General features: G+C 40.8%; 1 protein-coding gene across 1 annotated transcript in view; it reads right to left on the reverse strand.

Moving 5' to 3' along the window:
• Positions 1–528: 528 nt before the first annotated feature.
• The window catches only part of Opn5 (opsin 5), a 53,645-nt gene continuing 29,546 nt past the window's right edge, over positions 529–24,627 (reverse strand). Inside the window, exons 5-7 of the mRNA XM_052745381.1 lie at positions 23,175–23,416; positions 19,983–20,040; positions 529–1,163 (exon numbers count right to left, since the gene is read on the reverse strand). Coding sequence (XP_052601341.1) covers positions 1,086–1,163; positions 19,983–20,040; positions 23,175–23,416 — 378 coding nt within the window. The 3' untranslated portion in view covers positions 529–1,085. The remainder of the gene's footprint in view (positions 1,164–19,982; positions 20,041–23,174; positions 23,417–24,627) is intronic.

Raw genomic sequence — 24,627 nt, forward strand, 5'->3', positions numbered from 1 at the left:
TATGGACTTGTGTGAACAAATGGGTCTCTGCATCTCTACCCCTTTCGTGTGCCTTTCCTTGAGCTCTTTCCTTCTGTCTATTTTATCTTGTTTTGATATATTAGGTTGTGTTTTATGTTACTATATATTATATGAGAGAAAAGCTGTTTCCAATAGAAAGGGGGAAAAAGAAATATTCCCAACCACTGAACATTTTTTCCTAAGCTCTATGCTCTTAGAGAAGTCGACACAAATCATCATTATGGGCAAATGGAGAATTACCAAATTGTGCAATTGGGCTGGTTCCCTTAATATAAGGTACCTTTATTTTAGTCCTGTCAGAGGCGTACAATATTGCCGATTCTTTAGATGTAAAATAAACAATGCCAACAAAACAAAAATGGCTCAGAATGTTGGTGCAATATATTTTCTTTATTTAAAAAAAAATGTACTTGAACAGCAGCTGTGGCTTCAAAAGAAAATGATTTTCAGTGTGCAAAGAGAAACGGACAAAGATGAAAAGTACTAATCCATCCTTCCCCAGTACAGTCAACAAACCGTTCTTCAGTTCAACACACAGCTGGGACAAAACCAATAAGTCAAACGCTAAAACATCTTCTGAATGTTCTCATAGAGAGTACTTACAAGTGCTATGTACAGGTTGACTTGACAGAGGACTCTTTGAGAAGTCTCCCAAATAAATGGTCCAAATTCTAACCGTCTACAAGAATAAGTGGTTGATGGTTTCAAGGGCATGTTCACAGTAGTTAATGCATCAATAAGCTCTGTTACTATCACAATGAGTAGGAAGCTTAAGGTACGATGCACCTTCCCATGGCTTAGGATGTGCTTTTCATCTTGGACCACTTTAATCATCTATAAAGACTGAAGAGTGGACACTTCACATGCTATATACTTACAATTAAACTTCGATATCAGCACTGCAGTCAACGCTGACCATATATTTTCTCAACTTAAAAACAAATGCAAAGAATACACTACAAGCTTTTTTTTTCGGCATTTCAAAGAGTATATTGAAGCTGGCCACTTATTTCTGAAGCCCTGACGGACAGGTGCGGGGTTTCTCGGCCTCAGAACACAGATGCTTATTTCTTGTCACAGTCACCATCATTACTGTGACTCTCTCCATCCATAACATGGGCACTAGTAAATCTGGAACTGCTCTGTTTGAGAGAACAACAACATTTTTGAGGTGCATGTCTGCTAACGTCAGGCTGCCTTCAACAGCTTCCCAGTACTATTCACAGATGCAGAATGGTGTAGATCAGTGGTTCTCGACCTTCCTAATGCTGTAACCTTTTAATATGATTCCTCATGTTGTGGTGACCACCAACCACAAAATTACTTCACTACTACTTCACAACTCTAGTTTTGTTACTGTTGTGAATTGTAATGTAAACATCTGATATGCAAGATGCGACAGGATTGCGACTTACAGGTTAAGAACCACTGATATAGATGGTCTATAACCCCAACCCACACTCCCTGAAGCCAGACTCGGATTTGTATGGATTTACCCATATTTGAGCAATGATCACTGGAGCAGAAATGTTTAATGCTTACCTTAGGGCACTCCAGAAAGATGCTAAGGATGAAACTCAATGGGAAAGGGAGAGCTTCAAGGATAGAATCTGAACTCAGCTGAACTTAAAACCAGAATGAACTATGGTCTTATGCCTCTCTGGGAAATGAGTAAAGATATTCTTCTGCTTTTGAAGTATAACCAAGGACCACAAGAATACAACCCATGTTCAGAAAACCTCAAATATAATGCAATTATTACCATATATCTTTACAAAGCACTTAGATGGGAGATGGATCTTTTGCACCCAAAAATACGCATGTGTATGCAAAGGTACATATATACATGCATGTGCTTATATGGATGAATGGATAATAGGTGGATGGATATAGATGATAGAGAAACAAATAGATTTTTTTCCTTCAGTTCTCCCATGAAGTAGAAAGATATGTTGTATATCTATGATAGTATTAGTTTATCATTTCACAATTTAGACAATGCACTACATATCAAGGAAACACCACCCCTAAAAAGACTAAAACAAATAAACTTGGAGTAATAGAATTATGCCTCCGGTGTATTTCAAGTTGGAGATTCTAACCCAGCTCCTTTATACTACACTCACAAAACAGAAGCATAAATGTCTGAAGCAAGATCACCTCTTCAGGCCCGACTCGTCTGACTGCGCATCCGCTCCAGACATCCCTCCCTTATCCCACAGAGAGAAAACCATATACAGCAAGTATACCATGTTCTCAATTCACCCCACTACTTCTCTTGCTGGTTACCTAACCCCACGTCCTTGACTCTCTATGCTCTGATAGCAGGACCATGTCTCTCTCCCTTGATTTCTGTCACTCTCTTCATGGATACCTATTAAATACACTCTTCTGATAAGAGCTAATGTTATGTGATAATCAGTGATTGGCATGCCATCATATAGCTTTCTCTGTCAAGCTTGATTAAGGAAATGGGGATGTTAAGGGAAGAAGTCTAATTAGCATCTAGGATCCTGCAAATGCAATAGTTCTAGAAATATCTTGCAAATATGCTTTTCTCAATGCCTTCTGGTGACCACCCCTAGACTCTACCCATAAGCCTTCAATCCAGATTCTTCTATCCTGATTCAATCCACTTTTTGTTATTTTTAAGGATGAAAAGTCTGATGCATTTTTGAAATTCCCTAGTTTTGTTTGATGTTTTGCCTCTTTAAAGTGTTTTGCTTATACATGAGGTAAGGTATTTTATAGACAGATACACACCATTCTCTTCATACCAAGATAATAATGAAGGAGAATGATGGATTATTTTTACTTTTTTTAACATGTGTAGTATTATTTTATTTGTGCCAATAAAACTGTATTACTAACAAAATGTTTAAAAATTCTCCCTGATTGTTTTGAAGTGTCTTTAGCCTCTTTAGAGTGCACTATCGCATGTCTGTATTTGCTCTCCTCTTGACATTATAGCAACCTTAATTATAGAAGAAACAGTTTTCCACCAAGAATTCAATTTGTCACTCAAAATATTTGTAATCTTTATATATCTTACTCTGTTGTGAATATTACTTTGACTAGGCAAAGGTGTGTTACATGTTTGCTTATGCTGCATTTGTTTAACTATGTAAAGATGTGTTATATTTGTTTATGCTATGTGTGTTTAATTATGTAAAGATGTCTTGCTGTTTCACCTTGCCTGCCTAAGGCACCTGATTGGTCTAATAAAAAGCTGAATAACCAATAGCTAGTAAGGTGAGAGATAGGTGGGGATGGTGCATAGCTGAAGTTTCCAGGGGACCCGAAAACTTCAGCTACACTGGTGGGCAGAGAGAATAAGTAGGAGGAGACATCTATGCTCAAGAGAATAAGGGAAGAGTATAAGTGAGACACCAAGGGCCAGCCAGGCAGCCTCCAGTCAGTCAGACATGGAGTAGAACATACAGAATGAAAAAAAGGTTAAAAAGGCCCCAAGGCAAAACAGAGATGAAGAGAAATAGGCTAATTTAGGTTCTAAGAGTTAGTGGGACAAGCGTAAGTTCAGGCCAAGCATTCATAATTAATAATAAGTCTCCATGTCATGATTTGGGGGCTAGTGGTCCAAGAAAGCCTGTTACATTACTCTGAAGTAAATGAGTAGTGACGTTGCATTTAGACATTTAGCAATTCTCAAATCACAAGTTTGTCCAGAATTGTACAATGACAACACATGAAAATTGTAAGACAGAGAACTACAGAGATCATTTTCAGATCAGGCTGAACTCCTCCCCTCCCCTCTCCACTTCATCGTGCTGAACACTTCTTCACTTCTGCTGGTTTCCCCTTTCAGTCTCCCCCAACAAACTATAAGCTGCATTCTTACACATCCTCTTCTCAAGTCTGTGTCCCCAGACTTCCACTCATGCATTCCCCTTTGGTTTGAAAAAAGGATATATTCCCTCTTCTGTTTTTTTTTAAAATTTATTGTAGGGGGAGGGGCTATATGTGGAGGGGGAAGCTATGTGTGTGAGTGTGGTGTGTGTATTAGTATAGTGTTTGTGGGAATGTCGTACAGGGATTGATTGCACACCTCTGCATTTGCTCTTGGAAGCCAAAGAAGGAATCAGAGGTCCTGCTCTGTTATTCTTTGTCTTTTGAGAGAGGCTCTCTCATTGAACCTAGAGCTAAGCTGGTAGCCCTAGCAATCCTCCTGAACACCCTAACCCACCCTGTGCTGGGATTACAGGTGTGCAGACACACCTGGCTTTTTTATGGATGCTTGGGATTTGAACTCAAGCCCTCACATGCGGGCAGCAAACGCTTACTCACCAATCCAGCCCCTCAGTCCCTGTCTTCTTATTTATGAAGTTGTCACTGCCAACTTTCTATCTCTTTAAGAAATCCATCTGAAGAAACCCTCAGCATGTTACCCATTCACACTATACTCCAAGGTTCCCTTTCCCTCAATAATATTAATGTGGAATGACAGCCATTGGGGGATATTTTACAAAACATCCAATCAGCTTCCAGGAGCTCTGCAAGAGGGAAAGCCTGAACTCATGGTGTCCTCTCCAGTTCTCTTGCAGCCTTGCTGTGCTATTCATCAAGTCCTAGGAGAAGGTACTTGTGGCCATTTCTCTGCTCTGGCTTTGTTGTTTCCATTTTTAAACTACTTGTAGGACTTGGCAGGTCCATGTGTTATATCATTCGATCACCAAAAAGTAATTTAAGGGTTATATCCCAATTTTCAGATAAGCACACCAAGGCTCACAGAGTTATTCTCCCAAGAACTCACTGTAAAAGCATAAGAAGCAACTCCCCAACCCTGGAGAGCCAACTGCAGCATCAATGCTATCTGCTGTATTTCGGTGGCACCGCCTTTTTAACAGCAAGCTATAAGTTTACACCACCTCGTAATTATGAGAGTGGATATAATAAGTAGTGGGATCAAGATGCTTCATTCTGTATCTTTCCTCTTTTAATTTACCTAGAGACATTCCCTTTTAATCACCTGCAATGAATGATTGCTTATTACATAATTTTATGGCCCAGATACATGCAACACTAAAGCTGACTGAATTGCCCTTGATAATTATAGCACGTGGGGAAAAAAATCACATTTGCTTACCTTGACCTACTTGAATGAACTGATAATGTTCATTCTTAGCAGCCATCTAGCCAAATGTTCCCTATCTCCATGCAAGTGTAGCTCAGTCAGAATAAAAGCCCGTGAATCAGAGGCTTGGGGATTGTTTTGTTTTAGGTTGGGTTGGGGGATTTTTTTTTTTTTTTACTGTTCTTTGTTTTGTTTTGTTGTTTTGCTTTGCTTTTGCAAAAGCTCTGCTAATGTTGGTGCTTAATTCTCTGTAGCCATTATACAACTGTCCTGCTTCCCATGAGGCACTGAATAGAATTGTGTACTTGTAAGTTTTTGCATAAGTTTGTACTCATTAGATAATAAAGCTAACATGTTACCTAGGAGGCATACTTTGACCTTAAAGAATGAATGATAGAGGTGACACATGTCTCTTTCATGATTCTATTCTGGCCTCTCCAAAGGACATCATGGGTAAGTCCACTAATGAGCTACTGATAGATTCTGCAGAGACGATGCCACTCATAAGAGACAAGGACTAGAGTTTACAATGCAGGGGTGGTAGACATCACAAAGAGCATCAACAGGTCTCCATAGTCTGAAGGAGTGAAGGGATGCCATGGCCATTTATAGGTCAGCCCCAGGTTTCCTTAAATGCTAATGGAAGCATGAGCTCCTGCCTCTAAGAGATTCTGAGAAAAGCGTTCCCAGGAGAACATTTACCTCTGTCCAGTGGGTCTGGATAAAGGTGACATCCCATGTCCTATTCCTCAGCCTTCCCAGTCATATCAACTAGAACAATACAGGCTTGGGGTACATTCTATTTATGAATGCAATATTCACTATGCATCCAAAAGAAACTTGTCCCGGACATAAAAGGTTCTAATTCCAGTCCCAAGATGTGCTTGTGACCTTGGGTGAGGCATACACATTCTGTACCTTATCTGCTGAACAGAAGTCCATCCTTTCCTCCCTTTTCACAAAGCATCAGAAAGTTTGGTTAAGACAAGGGAGCTTTAACAAGAACACACAGTACGATGGAAACCAAAAACATTACTGTTAAATAAATTCCTAGTGGCTCCAGCTAATGTCTTTTGTTGTGCCTTGTCACTACAAGGAACCTGAAGTATGTCAGAACCACCAAAGGTCCCTCAGGTCACCAGCTGCTGTTAACTCCCCTGTCACATGCAGTGTGGTGCTTGAGAACTCAGGCTCAGGGGTGTCACACAGCCCCCAGAAAACCCTGCACTGGTTCAGGTGCTATGAAAGCATTTTCTGAGTTTCCATTTCCTCTTCTGAAATGGGGTGATATGTTCATGAGTAAATCCCAATGAATCTGACTATCTAAGTGAGGATTAAATGAAGGAACTAACCCATATAAGAGGATTTAACATGGAATTCAGCACCCAGTGAGTGCCTGATCAGGGCTAGAAATATTACCGCTTCAAATGTCTTCCTGTGACAAGAATAGAACCTCCAAGCAAGAAGGATTTTCAGAACCAGTTAAGTTTAGAAATGGATAAATTCCTATGAGGAAACGTGAATGTACTCAGAACCATCCATGCATAGGCCAGTTCTTCAAAATGGAGGCGTGTTATCTACACTTTGCATGACGTCTTTGAAGATTAAAACAGTTTCTTTGTGCAGAAACTTTGCAGGGCTGGATTCAAGGGGTCATGCTTTGAGAAATATTGCTCTCAAAAGTCAGATATTCATTACACTATGATGTTAAGCTCCTCAAAATATGAGAAAGAGGGTCAGCAAAGGGATTCAGCAGGTGAAGGCACCTGCCACCAAACCTGACAACCCGAGTTCAATCCCAGAGACCTGCAAAAGGGAAGGAGAGAACCAACTCAGACCTCCACATACATGCCATGGCAATGTGCTTCCCAGATTTGAAACACACAAATAAATCAATTCAATTTAGAAAAGAATTTAATATGAGATGAGGGAGAAAAGAAATGGATGGATGCACCTAGTTTTTGTTTCTAGTTGACTGAGTTTCAGGGCACATTGATTTGTTTCCTTCCGGTGAAATTCCTGCTTCTACTTGCCCTCTAGCCAGGCTTATGAAAGAAGAAAGGCTGAGTGCAGTTGGCCATTGCTGAAGTTGGGTGATGAATATAAAATATGTCATTATAACATTCACACCATGCACCTTCTTTTGTGCATGTTTAAAAAGTTCCATGTAAGTGTTAGAAAACACATGAAATAAATCAGAAAAAAAATACATGTGTACATACAGATAGACTGTTACTTTCTTTGGTGTACTACATTTTATTATTTATTTTGTGTGCTTTGGGGGGTGAGGGGAGCACACATGTCCCATGGCACGCAAGTAGAGGGCAGAGAAAGACTTGCCTGAGTCGATTCTCTCCTTCCAGTGTGAGTCCTGGGAATCAAACTCAGCTGAGCAGCCTTGGGGCTAGACATCATTATCCTCTGGGCCATCTCACCAAGCCCCAGACTATCTTTTAATATATACAACAAATCTAAGAAAAATGGCTACTGTACTGGGGTTTACACTCCTATTCAAGAAGAGGTAAATAATTGGCTTCTTTACCAAACTTGGGGATGAGGCTCTTCTCACACTTCAAAACCCCAAGAGGTCACTCTTGGTGACCACATTCAAGCCAAGTGGGGTGTGTGGAGGTATGGGAGCATCAATCTTTCAGCAAAGATTTTGTATTTTAAACCTAGAGTATAAATTACATCTTTAAATGAGTCTTCTCTCTTTCCTGCCTGTCAGATACGCTGCTGTATTCAGTCAAGTAAAATTTCGACAGCACTAATAACACAATCATCTCCTGTGCAATAGTGGACTTGACTTGAAGAACTGTGTCTAGTCTTCATTTGGGGGGGGGGTAATCCTTTTTTATTATTAAATTTTTTCATTTTTTTCATTTATTTTACATACCAACCACAGTCTAGTCTTCATTTTAACTGAAGTGGTCTTTGGGGTTTCCAGCTGCCAGAAAATCCTAAGGAAGTTTCATTTGGGCCAGAATCCATTTCACTTGGCAAAATGCTAATATGTTGTAAGAATTACCTTTACCGCTAAAAGTGAAATCAGCAAGCAGCGATCACATTTGGCCTTTTGGACAAATTCTAAATGCTCTTTTGTTCCAAATGCAATTGTTTTAAAATGTACCCCGTCCTGTCTAATTATGAACAATTCAGGTCCTTGCATAGGTGAATCGTGTATTTTATTGCTTGAACTCACTTTGGGACATTCACACATCTGCCTGTCACCAAGGTTTGTGTCCATGCATTAGTCATTTCCCAACTGGCCAATTTCATGGCCTCTGGGAGGGCCATTCTCATTCAACCAGTTTGTGTTTATAATACAATCAAAATTTATAAGGCACTTGGGTGTGTTTCGACCCTCTAAAGTTCCTCTTTCCTCTCACCCCCAGCCAGGCACAACAACTTTCTTCTTCACCTAAGAGTAACCTCTAAAATTAAGAACTTAAGGTCATCACTTTTGTTCCAGTTTACAAGTTTAAAAAAAAAAAACAGCTCTTATATTGAGTCATGGAGATAATGGCTCACCAAGCTCACAATAGGTTGACCTGCTTTGACTGCAAATTCCCCAAAGTCTTTAAGGAGGAAGATCCTTGGGGGCAGGGGAGTCTTAAGAAAAGGTAATTCAACTTTCAAAAGTGGATGTTTCTACCTATGTGAACTCACACTGTGTTTCCAGTCACAAAAACACATTCTCACCAATCCACATTCACATCTGCACAATAAAAACAAGTCATATTCCAGATAAACACACAGCCTGCCACCCTTAGTCAGACTTTCCAAATGAGCTTTCACAAGACTATATTGGTTTAAAAAAAAGAAAGAAAAGAAAAGAAAAAGAAAAAAAGAAAAAGAAACACAGGGGCCTTTATTCACTAGTCAGGTTGCTCATTGCTGGCCATAGAAGGATGGATTTCTAGCACTCAGTAACTGTCACTGTTTTAAAATAAAATAATGGGCTTTGATGCTGCAAAGCCATACCATTGTTTTACATTGTTTATTAGTTTCTTTCTCCTAGCAAGATAAATAGAATAGAAGTAGAAAATCAAAAAGCTAACATTAGTAAGCCACCTTCTCTGCAGATACCAGGCCTGGGATAAGTATTTTGGTTGTGCCTTTTTCAGTGGACAAGTTGATTTTCCCCCTTATAGAGAAGCCAAAACTAGGCTTCAGCAAAAAGCACAAAATTAAATGCAGCCCTAAATGTCCCATACAGATACCAAAAGGATAAGGACTGTGTGGGTCCAGTTCTCAAGGACAGCTTCTCTCAGAACCTCCCTCTTGCCCACAGGCAGTTGGTCTGGCAGACTCTGATCCGTAGGTGCGTTTCATCCAACTCCCTTTCTGAGCCTTCTAACGACCACAGTTATACGTCCAGGCCCCTTTGCTCTCCACGTCACTTTCATCATCATTTCCTTGTCTTCTAATCATTGCCCAGAATGAAATTCACCCTTCCTGGAGTCGACTACAGATTTGTCCAAAACCTCCTCCCTGCTCACTTGAACCAACTGATGTTCTGATATGCCCTTGAATCCACTGGGTACAAGGAGTTCACCACCTTCTTTCTGCTCAGGCCTCTCTGGGGCCAGTTCCTGCCCCTCCACCTATGCTTAGAAGTTGAATTTGTTCTTTTAGAGTCTGAAGAAGCCAAACTTCCTCCTTGAAGGCCAATTCTCTCCACTCCCTAACTCAGCCTTGCTTGTTAGACAGGAAGTGCCCTGATGACTAGACTCATGTCTTACTCAACATTACAAGCCAGTTGCTAATGGAGCCAAGATGATGTAACTAACCAGGGGCAGAAACTAGTTCTGGTGAATGTATTAGCAATGCTTTTTCTTCCAGTATGCATGCTGCTTAAGACTGTGCTGGAGTTAGGGCAAGCTCTGTGATGTTCTCCTGTCAGTTCAGAACCATCCAAGAAGTCTGTGTCCTTGTGCTTGTCCCTTGAACCCATATGGGGGACCACTTGTCCCACCTTCAGTGACAGTGAGCTTGGGGCACTGTGCAGTCTACGGATTTCATTTCATCAACAAATGTATGGAATGATTTTTAGAAAAAAAATTAGTCAAATAACACTTTCCCATGGAGGCACATCTTTATGATGGTGGTTCCTGAACAGGTCCTCATTGGCTCTCTAGTGGACAATCTGCCCACAGAACAGATTTCTTAATTAAACTGAATTGCCCTGTGCCAGACTCCATTTCACATTTGCTAAATCAGTTTCATGAACAGGCCATCTTGTGTATCAGACTCTTGACTGCAAATATGTATAAATACACATTGCATCCTACTGTTCTGGGCATAGTTTTGAATCCTGGGGAAATAAACTGGGCATTTGTTTCCAAGCTGACTGGCATGTTTCATTTCAGAGTGAACAGAAGGGAAGCTCTCGGGGAAGTCTGTGAATTGGGAGGGGAAGAAATTCTACCCCATGTCAATAACTGAAACCTGGAATCTTTAAATAACAAATGGTATTTTTTTTTTGATACCCAGGCTTCAACCCAGTATCAACACTTGTTCATTTTCACTTGTAAAATAGTTTTAATTTTTAACTATCCTTCCCCTACAGGCCTTCTTTAGGCCTTCATCGGCCTTTAACTGACATCGATTTCTAAATCATAGACTTTAAGAATTAGCTAGGACATTCACTTGAATACAGACACACAGATACCAGTCCACAGACTGTGGAATGGGCCCAGGTAATTCACATGTTAAATAAGCTTTGCAGGCAATTCTGATAGAGGGCCATGCTTGGGCCAGAACAAGGACCAATGGGTCTGTCATCTAAAATGGAGATCTGAAAATAACTTACATGCACTAAAAACTTATGCTTTCCCACACCAATTAAGAACAGTAGAAGCTTTTGACCTCAGTGGCATGATGTTCAAAGACTTTTATGACCCTTTTCCCTGGATACTACCCACTTTGGTAGGACCTCCAGAAATACTGTTCTAGAATATTGATGTGGTGTGCTCATCCTCACAAAACTCTCTGATTTTAAGCCCCTCTCAAAGACTATTTCTGAACAACTCTTAACTTGAGACTTCCTCTTCCAAGATTATCTCTGGTCCCAACTCCTCCCTACACCGTGTGGTTCAGAACAATCCCTTTATATTCTTACAGATCCCTCAGTAACGTCAATCACAGCATCTCCCATGATGCAATGCAACCATCTACTTACTAATGTTTTTTCTGCCGCATCACGACCTCTTTCCACACAGGAAGCACACCTCATTTTGTGCCTACCTCCTCTAAAGAAAGCACTCAACCGATGCTGTCTATTTGAAGTCAATCTCTGCTGTGACGGCAGCCCCCTACAACTCATTCCTTATCCCATATGGTTAAAGCTTGGTGTGCAGAGTCTTAAAGGGAATGGCCATCAGCGCTTAGTTCTTCCGTGCATTTGTAACTACAGCACCAAGAGGAAAGTGTTGTCATGGCCACTGATGAAGATTTTAAAGCAAGCAAAGGGAAAGAAAAAAAGTGCAGATGAATCTCTGTCAGTCACGGAGCAGAGGACGGTGCTGTAGGCTGACCGAGAGAGGGGAAGCGCAGCTCTGCTGTGAGCAGACCACACCAATTCTCTGTGTCTTAATTTTCTGATAGAGAGTGAAGAATGCCCCCTGGTTCTTTAAGACAATGAAGAAGATCTTGGCAAAGATTTTTCTATAAAGTATAAAAGTACGTATTTTATGAAACCTAAGAAAAAGGTTGAGGAGTTGAAAACCTTTTGCAACATAGAGTCTCTCAACTATTCCAAAGGACAAGAATCTATGGGCAATATAGAAAGGAATGGTTGCATGCCAATACAATTTTATTTCTGTCATTTACTTATTTAATAGTTAAATAGTCATTCTGTTATTTGTTTAATAGTCAGTGAGCCAGATTTGGCCCAAGGGCTGGGGTTTGCAGACTTCTGCACCAGACTAAACCACAACAGGTGCTGAACTTGACGATGTTGATATTTTCCTTGGAGAAATTTTCTACTTGGTGAGCACTCTGAGTTTCAACCTTTTATACAGCCTTTAATTGTGTCCCCACTGGAATGAGATTGCACCATGACCATGTGTACTCGCCTGAATCAATATAACATAGGCTGTCATCTGGGACTCACTACCTCATATTTCCCATAATTCTAATCTATATTTGTCACCAGAAGTAAAACCAGTGGGGTGGGCCTGGGAAAGCATAGTTTCTGCTACGATTTTAACCATTTTGCCACACAGAAGTTAATCTGAAATTCTTTGTGAGACACTGAAGCAACAGCAGCAGCCTGACTGATAAGAATGATTTTCTTCTACTTGAAAATTGCTTGTATTGATTGCTAAATGGTTAACTAAGAGCCGTGTTAAATGAAATCCAGACAATGCTGAATGAAACTAAGATACTAAACTGTTGAATGCACTCCATTGCTCCCACCTTTCCCTCACCTATCACCTGACTGTGACAGCCAAAAAAAAAAAAAAACCCAACCTTCAGAATTATTTAGGTATTTCTGACCCTCAACATACATCAGTGTGACTTCAAAGGAAACTTATTGTACTCTAGCATGAGATAACACACAGATCCTGTGCCTGCTAATTTATGGTATAATAAACACTGCTAGAGTTTTATCTAGAGAATAAGGCAAAAACAAGTATTTAAAAAATAAATCTAAATAATCCATACCTGCCACCTTTGTATATCAGCATTTATAGGCTAACTTTTTTCCATATTTTTCTGGAACAAGTTGTGGCCCTCCTCTGCCCACATAGTTACCAACTTTGAGTCCTCTAATGCCTATCTTCATTGGCAAAGCCTTGACCAATAGCAGCCACTGCAACCCAAAAGGATGGGAAATAATTTGCCTGCTGGCTCTCAGATGTGGACATGCACCTTCATTCTCGCTCTAATTCCTACCATATTTGAACAGCTCATATACACTTTGGCTGCTTTAGCTCTTCTTGTGAACATCTGTGCACCAACTGTTTTTCTATGGGTGCCTATCTGGTCTAGTTCCCAGGCTGACACAACTGCTAACCTCTAGATCTGCTCAGGTCCTCCATATATTGGTAACAGAAAATAGCTTAAAAAGACAGGGCTAGGATGTACTCTCATCCTGGAATAAAATCTTCCCTAGTTTGAAGAGGTATCCTCTTTGTGAGACTGTCTGTTTCTTTCCCCATCCTAAGAGAACAAATTCATAAGTACCTCACACTCGGGCTCAACCCAAGCTAGGATTATCCTTTGGCTACCTTGCAAATTCCTCACTGGTAGCAAATGTCTGCAAAACAGGCCTTTGAAAGTGTCTGTACAAGTCTCAGACCTGGTCGTATTTTTTAGAGAAAGGTGCCAACTAATCCACTCTGGGAATGTGGACTGTAACTCACTGCCTTGATGACATTATTCTCCCCTCCAAACCCTTTAAAATATTTCATCAGCCTGTGCTGTCACATAGACTTGCTTCTACACATATAAAATGTCAAAATGCATAGCTCCAGAGCTAATTCTGGGCAGTCTGGGTAAACCCCACCTGCCTCCTGGCAAATCTAGGTTTTTTTCCAGGTAGACCAGACGCTTCACTTTTCTTCCAACAAGTTAGACTTTGTTCATTTGGGAGTATGTGTATGTGGGTCAGGTGAGTGATAGAAGCAAATAGCACTTTCAAAGTAGAAAATGCCAGGAAAGTATAACTTTGGGTATCAAGGGAAAAAATACCCTTTCTGAACAAATGCTCAGAGCAGTAGATAAACCCCATTGTTAAAATTGTCTATGAAGAAAGGCTGACACATGCAACTCACTCTTCCCTTCCCTGCTTCCGTGAGGTGACCAGACTCTGCCTACAGCAAAGGTCTTCACAAAGGTTCTCCTGAGACACCTGATGCTCTACTGTCCCTTTGTCCTAATGAAACACACTAAAGAAAGTGCTCTGCTCACAGAACACTTGTCCCTGGGATCCAGAAACACTTTCAGCACACAAGCTCTCTTTCTTACACACCTGACTTTCGGCTAAGATGCTCAGGTGAGTTCTGATCCTCACCACACATACACAGTGGGACAAGTCTTAGAACCATGCTGTTCTTAAGAGAACCATTGATTTAACAAATGCCAGTGGGTACCCATGTAGCCTTATTAAGTTACACATCCTGGATCAGTCAATTATATGATCCTGTTTCTACATTTCTAATCAGCTCTTAGGAAGCACTCAAATCCTGGGTATGCTGTCAACATTTGGGGTGACAAGAATTTAAAGCACACTGTCATAAAGACTGGTAGATTAAAGTCCCTGCATAGCCCTCCAAACACAATCTCTGATATATTTTGTTGTTGTTTGGTAGCTTTTCATTTGTTGTCTGTTTGTTTCATATTCACTATAAAGCCCAGGGTAGCACAAAACTTACAAGTCTCCTGAATTCTGAGATGACAGACATACAGCACAGGCCCAGTTTTTTCTCTGCTTTTAAATACACTCCCCAAGTAGGAAGCAGAGGTAAGTGAGAATTTCTGAACTGTCTGGAAAGCCAAATAAGATTTCTAATTGTTCCTCTGCATGTGCACATATGGTAGGGAATTGTTTTCTTCACTCAGCAACATGGTACCAGAATACCATGGGTCTTCTATCAGAGCCAGGTAAGACTGTCCAACCCTGTGGGATGACTCATCCCTAACAGGATTGAGGGCCAGCTGGCCCAAACCTGTTTCTGTGATATTTTCTGAGAGCCAACCTGGGTCTGCCTAAGGGCCTTAGCAACAGCAGCTGAGACATGATCTGGAGATGACCTGGACCAATGAGAGGCAGTCATATCACACTAGCAGATGCATATTCATCAGACCTTCCCTCAGGGTGGGGTGGAGGGTATGTAATGCTTGCCTCTTCCTGAATAAACTGAGCTTGTAGTTTCAACATTCTCCCAGAGTCTGTGTCATTGACTCTGCACCTACATGACCCATCCCCTAAAGGGAAAAACAGCACAGGACCCTGCCACACAACCCCTTTATCCTTGTTGGAGACTCTTACTGGAATGAACCAAGTCTCCTCTGAAGCACTTCTTGTACCCCAAATGTCCCTTACACAGGAAACATCTTCTCTGGTCCAAGGTCTAACACTAGTGATGCCCTGTGGAAGGATTAAAAATAGCTGCTTCCACAGAGTCCTGTTGTTTTTAACCTTCTCAAGAAGAGTGAGAATCTCCTAGATCTACAGATCCAGATACCCTCTAGCACATTTAGAAGACCTCATGATAGCCCTATGAGATTGACTAAGTAGTTCTAATAAAGACAACACTAGCTGCTTCTATTTATTTTATCCTTTCAAGGATCCCAACAGTTCCTAATAACCTTGCAGACTTTGCATGAATTTAAAACAAATTGTAATAATGTAAGGCTGTCCCTATTCATCAGCTATGACAACTGAGGACCATGGAGAAATAAGGTCATTTACCCACATATCTCCTGGGTGACATGTGTTTGGTATTACATAAGGCTAATTCCCAAACTGTGCTATAAACTCCTGTGCTCTGTTTCCTATACTTTATCTCTGTTTTCCAGAAAAAAATCCATAAATTAGTTTTCTTTCCCAGAACATAACTAATTCATGAAGTTCAAACATCAAACTCTGATGAAACTACTACAGTTGTGACCTTTTGTTAAGATGACACAGATATAGATAATATAGACATATAAAGAGATAAAGATGCTATATAAACATACAGAGAGTTGGCAATATTTTCTGATGCTGACACTCAATTCCTAAGAGAATGAAAACACACACTCTCCTTCTTTTATATTTCCCAAAACTTTTAGGTCACTGTATACTGCAAACACATAATAAAAACTCCTGGCTAGAGTGAATGAGCCAATGTAATATTTACGTGGGTAGAGTTGGCCAACGTTGAAACCAAAACAAAACAGAACCAGTGAAATCCTTGTACAATGTGGAGTGATTTTTCTCTCAGTTATGTTTTGTGTGATAAACATCTGTCTACTGCAAATATCATGGTGTACTTGAGACATGATCAGCAGAGATTGGAGATAAGGAAGAGATATTTCACATACCTGACAAAAGTCACTTAAGATTCAAACCTATGCAGTAGAATAATCTCAAGAATTATTCTACCCATTACTACGACCTGTGAATACACACGTTGAAAGTAGTACAATCTTTAAAAAGCAAAACATTCAATTTCACAACAGCCACAGTGGTGAGCAAGGGTTTTAGCTAAGGAGTACACTAATACCTTGAGGTTTTAGGCTGTTCATGCTGACTGAGAACATACTTTTGAAGATGTTTTCTTACTGAATTCCCTATAACTTTTGAAGATCTTGCCTTTTGCCAACTTTTCACCAGAAGCATGAAAACTATTTACCATTTCCTAAAATGGAAGCAACCTAGGTACCTGTAGACAGGTGAATGGAGAAAGACAATATGTTAGAAAGGGTATGGTGTGCATATGGAATATTATTTAGCCATAGAGAAGATAAATATTCCATCACTTGCAACAAAATAGCTATAACTGGTGTATATTACATTGAGTTAAATAATTTAAATAATCTTTCATGTATGAAAGTTAAAAGAAAAGTGGACCTGAAAACAAAACAGTGATGACTAGCAATTGAGAATGGAGAAGAAATGGATAAAGAGAGGCAAGATTTGTCACTGCTTGTTGTATAAATGTGTGTGTACATATGTGTGTATATATATATATATGAATGTATATATAGGCATATCAGATTGAACTCCATTAATATGCACAATGAATATGCATTAATCAAAAGTAAAGTGGAATGAATAATGGTCACCACTTTAATCCTTTGGACAATGAGACCTGGCTCCATCACAACTAAAATAATTATGAATCCAAAGCTGATGAATGCTACATACTAGCCTTTTCCTACATATCTTCACTGGATGCCCTCTGGTATTTTGATACATGAGGGCACCTTCTAGCCCTTCCCAACACTTAAGAGAACTTGCCATTTTTCCTTCCTCATGCTCCTTGACTGTCTATTGCTCTTCAGAATCTGGTTCACATCACTATAGATTATCAAAGAGCATGTTTTTTTAAGGAAAATGTAGATGAAATGAAGTATGCAGTTACCAACCAAGCTGTAAATAAGTTTAATGTTTGATTCTTAAGAAAACTGCATTTGGTTGATTAAATAGAGTTTTACTACAAGATATATTCCAGCTGCCTTCCTCTGAAAATAGTTGAAATGTTTTTTGGATTTTACCATAATTCTTGAAAATCAAATTTTCAACTTCATAGGGATTTAAGCTCTCACTCTCTTCTCACAAATTCATTTATCCATTCTTTTTTTAATGGAATAAGCTACATTTAAATGGCTGCCCATAGAAAGAAGGCAATTTAAAGTAAGGACTGGCAAAGAAAGGGAGGAGGGATTATATGGGGGGATCAAGATCATGATGGGGAAACCCACAGAGACAGCTGACCCAAGCTAGCATGAGCTCATGGACTTGGAGCACAGAGGATTTAAATCATATATTTCAAAATGGTAGGAGAAACTAATGCTAGGATCTTTCCCCAAAGCTCCTAATATTTAAACTCTATTTTCCCTCCTCACTATGCTAATCCTGGTTTGTACATGCTCTTTAAACCTGTGCTAAAGTCCACAGTTTAGTTAGTTAATAAATGAGAGTGTGCACGCTATGTTTAGGGACTCCTGCAAAGGTCAATGTTAGCTTTCACTGTTAGACTACACTAGACTGAGTGGACTCACCTCTGCAGTCTCCCCCTCCCTCTCATCTAAAAATCACCTCCTCAAAACACCTCCTTTGCTTTAATCCTTTTGGGTCTTTTGAAATCAACACTCTTTCTCTATCCATACTACTTCCCAGGCAGATTTCTCAAAGCCCGTCATAACTCTTCTATCACCATGCAACCATGCAATCAACTGCCAAGGACTCCTACTTCTTAAGACGTTTGAAAGCTCTGTTTTCATTTCCAGGGCCACTGTCATCCCTTCATCCAGGATTTCATAAATTGTACTTCCTTTACAAAGTTCCCAATAAGTGTGAGAATGTACAGTCATGACCCTCCATCCTCACCAAGAAATCCACCCTCCACCATGCCACCAGACTGGTCATTCTAGACATCGCAAACACCATAACTTCCCAATGGGTTTGTGCAGAACAACTCTTGCCCACTTTTCTACTGAGCATTGCCACCTACTTTAATGGTAAGAGCAGCTATTTATATGTTGGGAGTGCATCCTCACTAATAGGTAGAGTTCTGAGTAGCTTTTTCCTAGTCACTCAGCTACACCTCACAACAACCCTTTGATATTGTTTCCTTTCCCCATTTTGCAAGCTTGCCAAAGGCATAGAGTTAGGGTGCAAACTACTAGGCAGTCTGGATCTGTGCTCTAAACCTCTGGCCCCCTCCATCTAGGTTCCTCACCCTCATGTCTCTATAATTACACATCTGTCTATGAGCAGCTTGCCTCTCCCTTCTAATGACAATTGTGTCCTTGCTCAAATCCCAGCTTAGTAGCTCTAAGTCCCAGAGAGAGACGCTAACTTTTGCTTTAATCACACAGCTCTTTTGTTGCATCTTCACAACACTTATCCTAAGCCAACAACATGCACAAACTCCTGCTTCATCCATACTGCAACCCTCAAGGAAAATAAACTCAGAGGAGCTGAAGTTGTCATACACAAAGGGCTGAGCCTTTGAGGGAGTGGCTGGTTCTCTATAAACCTTCAAATGCAAGGAGTAAATAGATCATCAGTGCAGGGGAGAGGCCACTCACTTCTTGCTTTTCTCTCTGGCAGTTATCCAAAGAGTGGAAACAAGTTTGACGAACAAGACTACGTTCACAGTAGACTTGGAGGTAGACAATGCACAAGCATGGAGGATACCTTCTTGGGCTCATTCCCCAGGGAAGGAGAGAAAAATCAGATGGACACTGATGAAACAAATGCCTATCTACTGGAGCATTTGCATGTCTTATTCTTCTCCTTAGCATTGAAAGGACACAGGTCTGCTTTTGAAATCCTTCCTTCTCGTTAACTCTTTAACCTTGGACTTCAAAGGGTACTTGTGGGGATAAATTGAACAATAACAAAAAAAAAAACCCTAAGGTCACAAAGAACAAGCAAAGAAAAGAAACAGTACTTACAAACAGTACTGCCACTAAATCCCTTCCTTAGGTACTTATGGCTAGTAGTGCCCTATCCTATTCACTGTATATAATTAGCTAGAACCTAATGAAAACCCAGGAGAATGAAACTGCCATCAGTGGGAATTATTTTTGTAATCAAATTCAGAGATACAAGAAAACCATTCAGGGTTTTCAGACCAAGCTGATTTCCCTTAGGACTCCTTCCCATCACCACCAGCACAGAGTTCGACCCTCAGCCAGCAGAGAAGAGAAGAGCTGTAGGAATCTAGTGCCTACCAAGTAACTATGGCTCCACACTGTTCCAGTAATCAGCTGCCTAGGTGAACCACAGGCATACCATGCCTGGTCCTACACTCAGAAATTATGAAGAAGGTGATGAAGATTGATGATGATGATGATGACGATGATAAAGAAGATATCATGATGGTAAAAGAATACCCTAAAAATAAAACTTGTAAACATTTTTTCTTAATGTCTTAGGCAAATCCTACTTGGTGTGGGGTAGTTTTGGCATAAGGAAAAGAGAGTATCAGGGATTTCCTTCCTAGTATTCAGCAAGTCCTAGCCTAGTTTCCATTTGCAATTTCCCAACAAACCCTGGCTTCAAGAGAAAGAGGGGGAATATACAAAATATAAAAATATAATTTAAAGACAAGAGTGAAGCCACGACTGAATGTTAGGAACAGTGGAAAGGCAAGCATGTGAGTAAGTGTGTCCATGAGTGATGCTGTGTCCATCTTCATACCTCTTGATGGATTTCCAGCACAGCAGAAGACTTCCTGACTGCGGTTACAGTGTGCAGCCTAGAAACAGAAAAGAGACAAGGAAATGCATCTAGACACACACATCCACACACTCCTGAGTATGTTATCATGTCAACTGAACTACCATCACTACTGGTTCAGAGAAGCCTGGGGTAGGAGAGCATAGATGTGATCTAGATATATTGTATACATCTATAAAATTTTCAGATGTTAAAGAAAAGCAATTTTATATCAAGTGGTAGAAAAAGAAACAAAAACAACTTGTGAAAAAAAGGCTAGGCATGAAAAACTTCAAATTTTCAAAAAAGAAGAAAACTAAAACTCTAGAATATTCAAAATGGAAAAAAAAGTCTCTTGGGCAAAGCTTTCTGCATGCAGGCTGCTTCTTTACAACAAATTCCATAAAATTCCGTGAAATCTGTACTTTCTTGCACTCATTCATTTGAGCCCTGCAAAGGCAGGTTGTAAACTAGAGCAGTCACGGAGACCGAATGGTTAGAGCCATCCCAGAACTTGGGGTGTTGGTTTCCCTGGGCTTCATCTTCTAACGTATTAGAAATGAGAAATGTGTCTGTCCTTTATAGCACAGCCCAGGGAGTCTTTGGACATAGTTTTCTACCCGAGCAATGGAAGTCTCTTTCCCGTCATCAGCCACAGATGATCTCGTAGGTCTCCGTGGAGGCTGAGACGAAGAGCTATAACTCTGCACTCCATCGCCAGTATTTTCCTTTCTCGGCCTCTGCTTTCAAAGATGGCTGTGATGAGTATTACCTGGGAAAGTGATTCAGCCAAACGGTTGAAACTCAGGCCCAGCCCAGACCATTGAATCTCTGCTGATGGAGTTTTCAGAGTTCCTGAGATATCTCAGTCACACATCCACAAGAGACTCCATCTTGACACCCAAATGAGGAGTGCAGAGCCATTCCAAATAGGAGTCTTCTCTATGTGTGGAATTCTGGGGTCTTTTGTGTTTGCTGTCTGGCTCGTTACCTTCTGCCGAAACTTCAGGGAACTTGGCTGTGGAAGGTTGAGTTTTACTTTTCTAGGACTGTTAAAATTAACTCAAAATTTATTTTCATATGCTCATATTTTTTTTCTTCTTCAAAGCCAATACATTTCAGATCTCAGAAACAGAAGAGCAAAGATATCATCGGTTAATCCCATTTCAGTCCACTGACTTGTTCTGAACTGGCTTCACATCCCTTCACCTCACCCAAGAAGCACTTTGTCTCTTAACAACAAAGATAAACAAGAAATCATTTTGTTCTCTTTATTTATAAGAGAAACGCTGAGAGATGCCTTCCACCCTTGCGCAGTCCTCTGGAGCAGACCCTTCTAAAGCCTGCACAGCTCAACACCTCTTCAAAATGGCTTCCCAGAAGACACTCCAACCTGTGGAACCCAAGGTCTTCTCACCGCTGCAGCCCTGATGCCAGCTTCCTCAGAAGAAGCAGAAACTTGAGGAACATGGGAGAGTCCTTGTCCTCTTCAGAAAAGTAGTCACTGTATTCCGCATAAATGTTTCATGAGAACAAGTGAACCGAGCTGTCTCTTGCCTGACCGAGTTTTCTAAAGGCTTAGACTCCAAAGTCACTTTCTCTCCCTCTTTCTCTTGCTGGATGTTGAATATCTATGCACTGCTCACACTTGCGAGTAAACGTGCAAATTGCAGAGCCGGTCCAAGGCAACATTCTGAGTGAGGTGAAATGTGCCTCCAGCCATCCCTGTCACGTCATCATTTTTAAATAAAGAAATGTTCCATCGCGTTCTCCCAAAATTCTCTGTGAAAATTACTCTCCCTACCTGTATTCACAATAGCTGATAAGGACAATGCTTTATTACTCCCTAAGGAGACAGATGTTAGCATTTGGGTTTAACTACTCATTTCCAAAGAGACGACTTCCACTATCACCAGTGTGAAAGGCCACCCACATTTGTCACAAGGCCTTTCCCATACATCCTTTGGTTCAGTTACTGGAACTTCCTATTATCAGCTCATCCCAATCTGAGGCTCTAAGCAACTAATATGCCCCTCAAAAGTCAAACTACTATAAACTACTGTCTTAAGCACTAATTTTCTGTCTCAAATTGTAGATCCTGTCCCTTTGTCACAGCAACAATGACAATATTGTCGTTAAATTATAAATTTCATGATTATTTTTATTTGATCATGTACTTATAGAGTAAAAAAAAAAAAGCAAAGTTCAGAAGAACTGTAAAGCAGAGTATCAGAAGGCAAAATTCCGTGTCTTCATGATGATCTTTCTCTAATACCCATTAGTAAAGGAAAGAAGTGTTGAACAATACCTGGTCTCCAGGTAATAACTGAAGAGGACCGGAGACCCTGAGGCCTTCCCTCCCTCCTCAGTCTAGACAACGACTTAATATGCATTTTCTACTTTCTACCCAAAGGCAGGCTCTGAAGAGACACAGGAGAAACCCACCCCTACAATCCTAGCTCTTTACTCACTCTGAGTATTGGGCCTTTAGAAAAAGATAATTCTGGAGTCTCAGACTCTCTTGTACTCCGTGCAGCAGAAACAGCATCAATGAAAAAAGCCGATGTTTAAGTGACAGTTCCTACCCTGCTGCCTTTTGCCTGTGTAAAGGTGAGCGGCTTCCCCAGCCTTAACTGTCCTTGAACCCATTCCTTCACAGGCACAGAGAAAGAATGCCTTCTCTCCCTCAGAACATAACTAAAAAAGCCTGACAGAGAAAACAAGGAGAAGGGAATGGGCTCATCACCCTGCTCCCTCACTTCTGCCTCAGTCCCTTGATTTTAGCTAAGAGCACTGATACCCCCAAACAACAGTGGCCAATAATTCTTTCACAAGAATTTATTGCTGCCACGTAGAATGGTGCTCCCGGACTGATATGGATTTAATCCCCCCCCCCAAAGGAAGTTCACAACCACTGATACTTAGTGATTGCTCCAATACACTCAGCCTGGCATCTGGTGGCTCCAGGATCAAAAATGGAATGCCTCTCGGTATCTGCTCGTCATCTAGCCCATATACATCTGATGACTTGGTTTTAGAAATTTTGATGAACTGAAAACAAAGTCCTCCTAACACAGCTCCTTGGGAACTCAACATCAACCCGAGTGTCTGCTTAAACTGCCAAGCATTTTAAGACAAAGAACATACAATTCATTTCCAGCTTCTGAATTTTACCTAAAGTCTTCCAAAGACTTCTTCTTCGTTGCTCTCAAGCGACCAGTCTGGCAGCAGGCAAATCTGTAATCAATGACCTGGTAGATGATCGGGTTGTACATCGCTGCAGATTTGGCAAGAAGGGTGGGCACCACGGAGAGCTGTATGGGAATGGAGTCTGGCCTTCCAAAAGCTGACCACACAGAGACCACCGCATAGGGAATCCAGGCAATCAGGAAGCCAGCACAGATCAGCATCGCCACCTGACACGGGGCAAGTAAGAGACAGCGGGGTCAAGAGAATTCATGAGCAATCCAGAGTGAGTGACAGGCGTGAAGGAGGGGGGCAAGGCCTTCACTCGGAAAAAGTCCCTTTTCGGTCACAGAGATTGCTTCCCAATGACTTCTAAGAACTTGGCACAATTCTTTATCCCACTTGCCACATCCTGTCCTCTCTCCACTTTAGAATTCAAATGTACCCAAAGACCCAAAATGTAACCCTACAATAGCTATCAGATTTTGCCTACATTTGGGGCAAGAGATCATAATAAAATGATGCCAGTTCTCTTCAGCTTGCCAGAGTTCTCAACCCACATTCACTTAAAGATCTGACAGAAAATAAGTTCATCTTGATGAAACCTTAAATCATCTCCATTTGCCTCAGGAAACTGAGAAGTGATGCCCTGGTTTGAAATTCAAATGTGTGCTTTCTTCAGAGACTTTTATTAAATGTTGTTTCTTCTGGTCCAAGTTTTTCACAAGTTTGAGGCTCAGGTCACAGAAATTTCCCACAAAAAAAGGTTGGGGAGCTTCACCCAAAGCAATATGGAAAGTGATTTTCTCTCACAAAATTAAAATAACCTCTTAATTTTCAGGCCACAGAGTAATTAGAAATACAATTTAAAACACCCTCACAAGTTTTCACCGTCCCAAACTCAATCCCTTCAATAGTGTTGCCCTAACGAGTACCCTACAGCTGCTGATCCTAACAAGTTATTTTAGTTCAAGTAAACAAACAGTTTTAGCAAACGCTTTGGACAAGACACTTAAACTGAGTGCTATGGGACATCCCAGAATGCCCCAGTTTCTGAATTGTCTCCCTCTAGAGCACGATAAACAGCAGAACACAACACGCCTCGATATGGTTTTGACGCCAGCTCAGAGGAGAGCAAGTTTGTTTCCTACTGGAATAAGTAAGAGCTTAGTGAAGAGTGTTGCAGAGACCCTGACTTGGGCAAGTTGGAGAGATAGAAATGGGAAAAGCTCTGGGGACAGCACCCCATGTATGAGTGGAGGTTGTACATCTGCAAATGAGGAACTTGTGTGGACGTGAGGAAGCTGCACAGGGAGGGAAGGCCAGGAGGGCCGAGAATACACACGTGTTCAGGGTTTTGTGAAAACGTATTACTGAGTTTTAGCCCCACGTGCTCTGCAGCTCTCAGAGGTTTGTGAGCAGAAACGTGGAAGATTAACCC

Source organism: Peromyscus californicus, unplaced genomic scaffold (assembly GCF_007827085.1).
Source record: "Peromyscus californicus insignis strain IS unplaced genomic scaffold, ASM782708v3 Scaffold_19__1_contigs__length_69161282, whole genome shotgun sequence".
Lineage (NCBI taxonomy): Eukaryota > Metazoa > Chordata > Mammalia > Rodentia > Cricetidae > Peromyscus > Peromyscus californicus.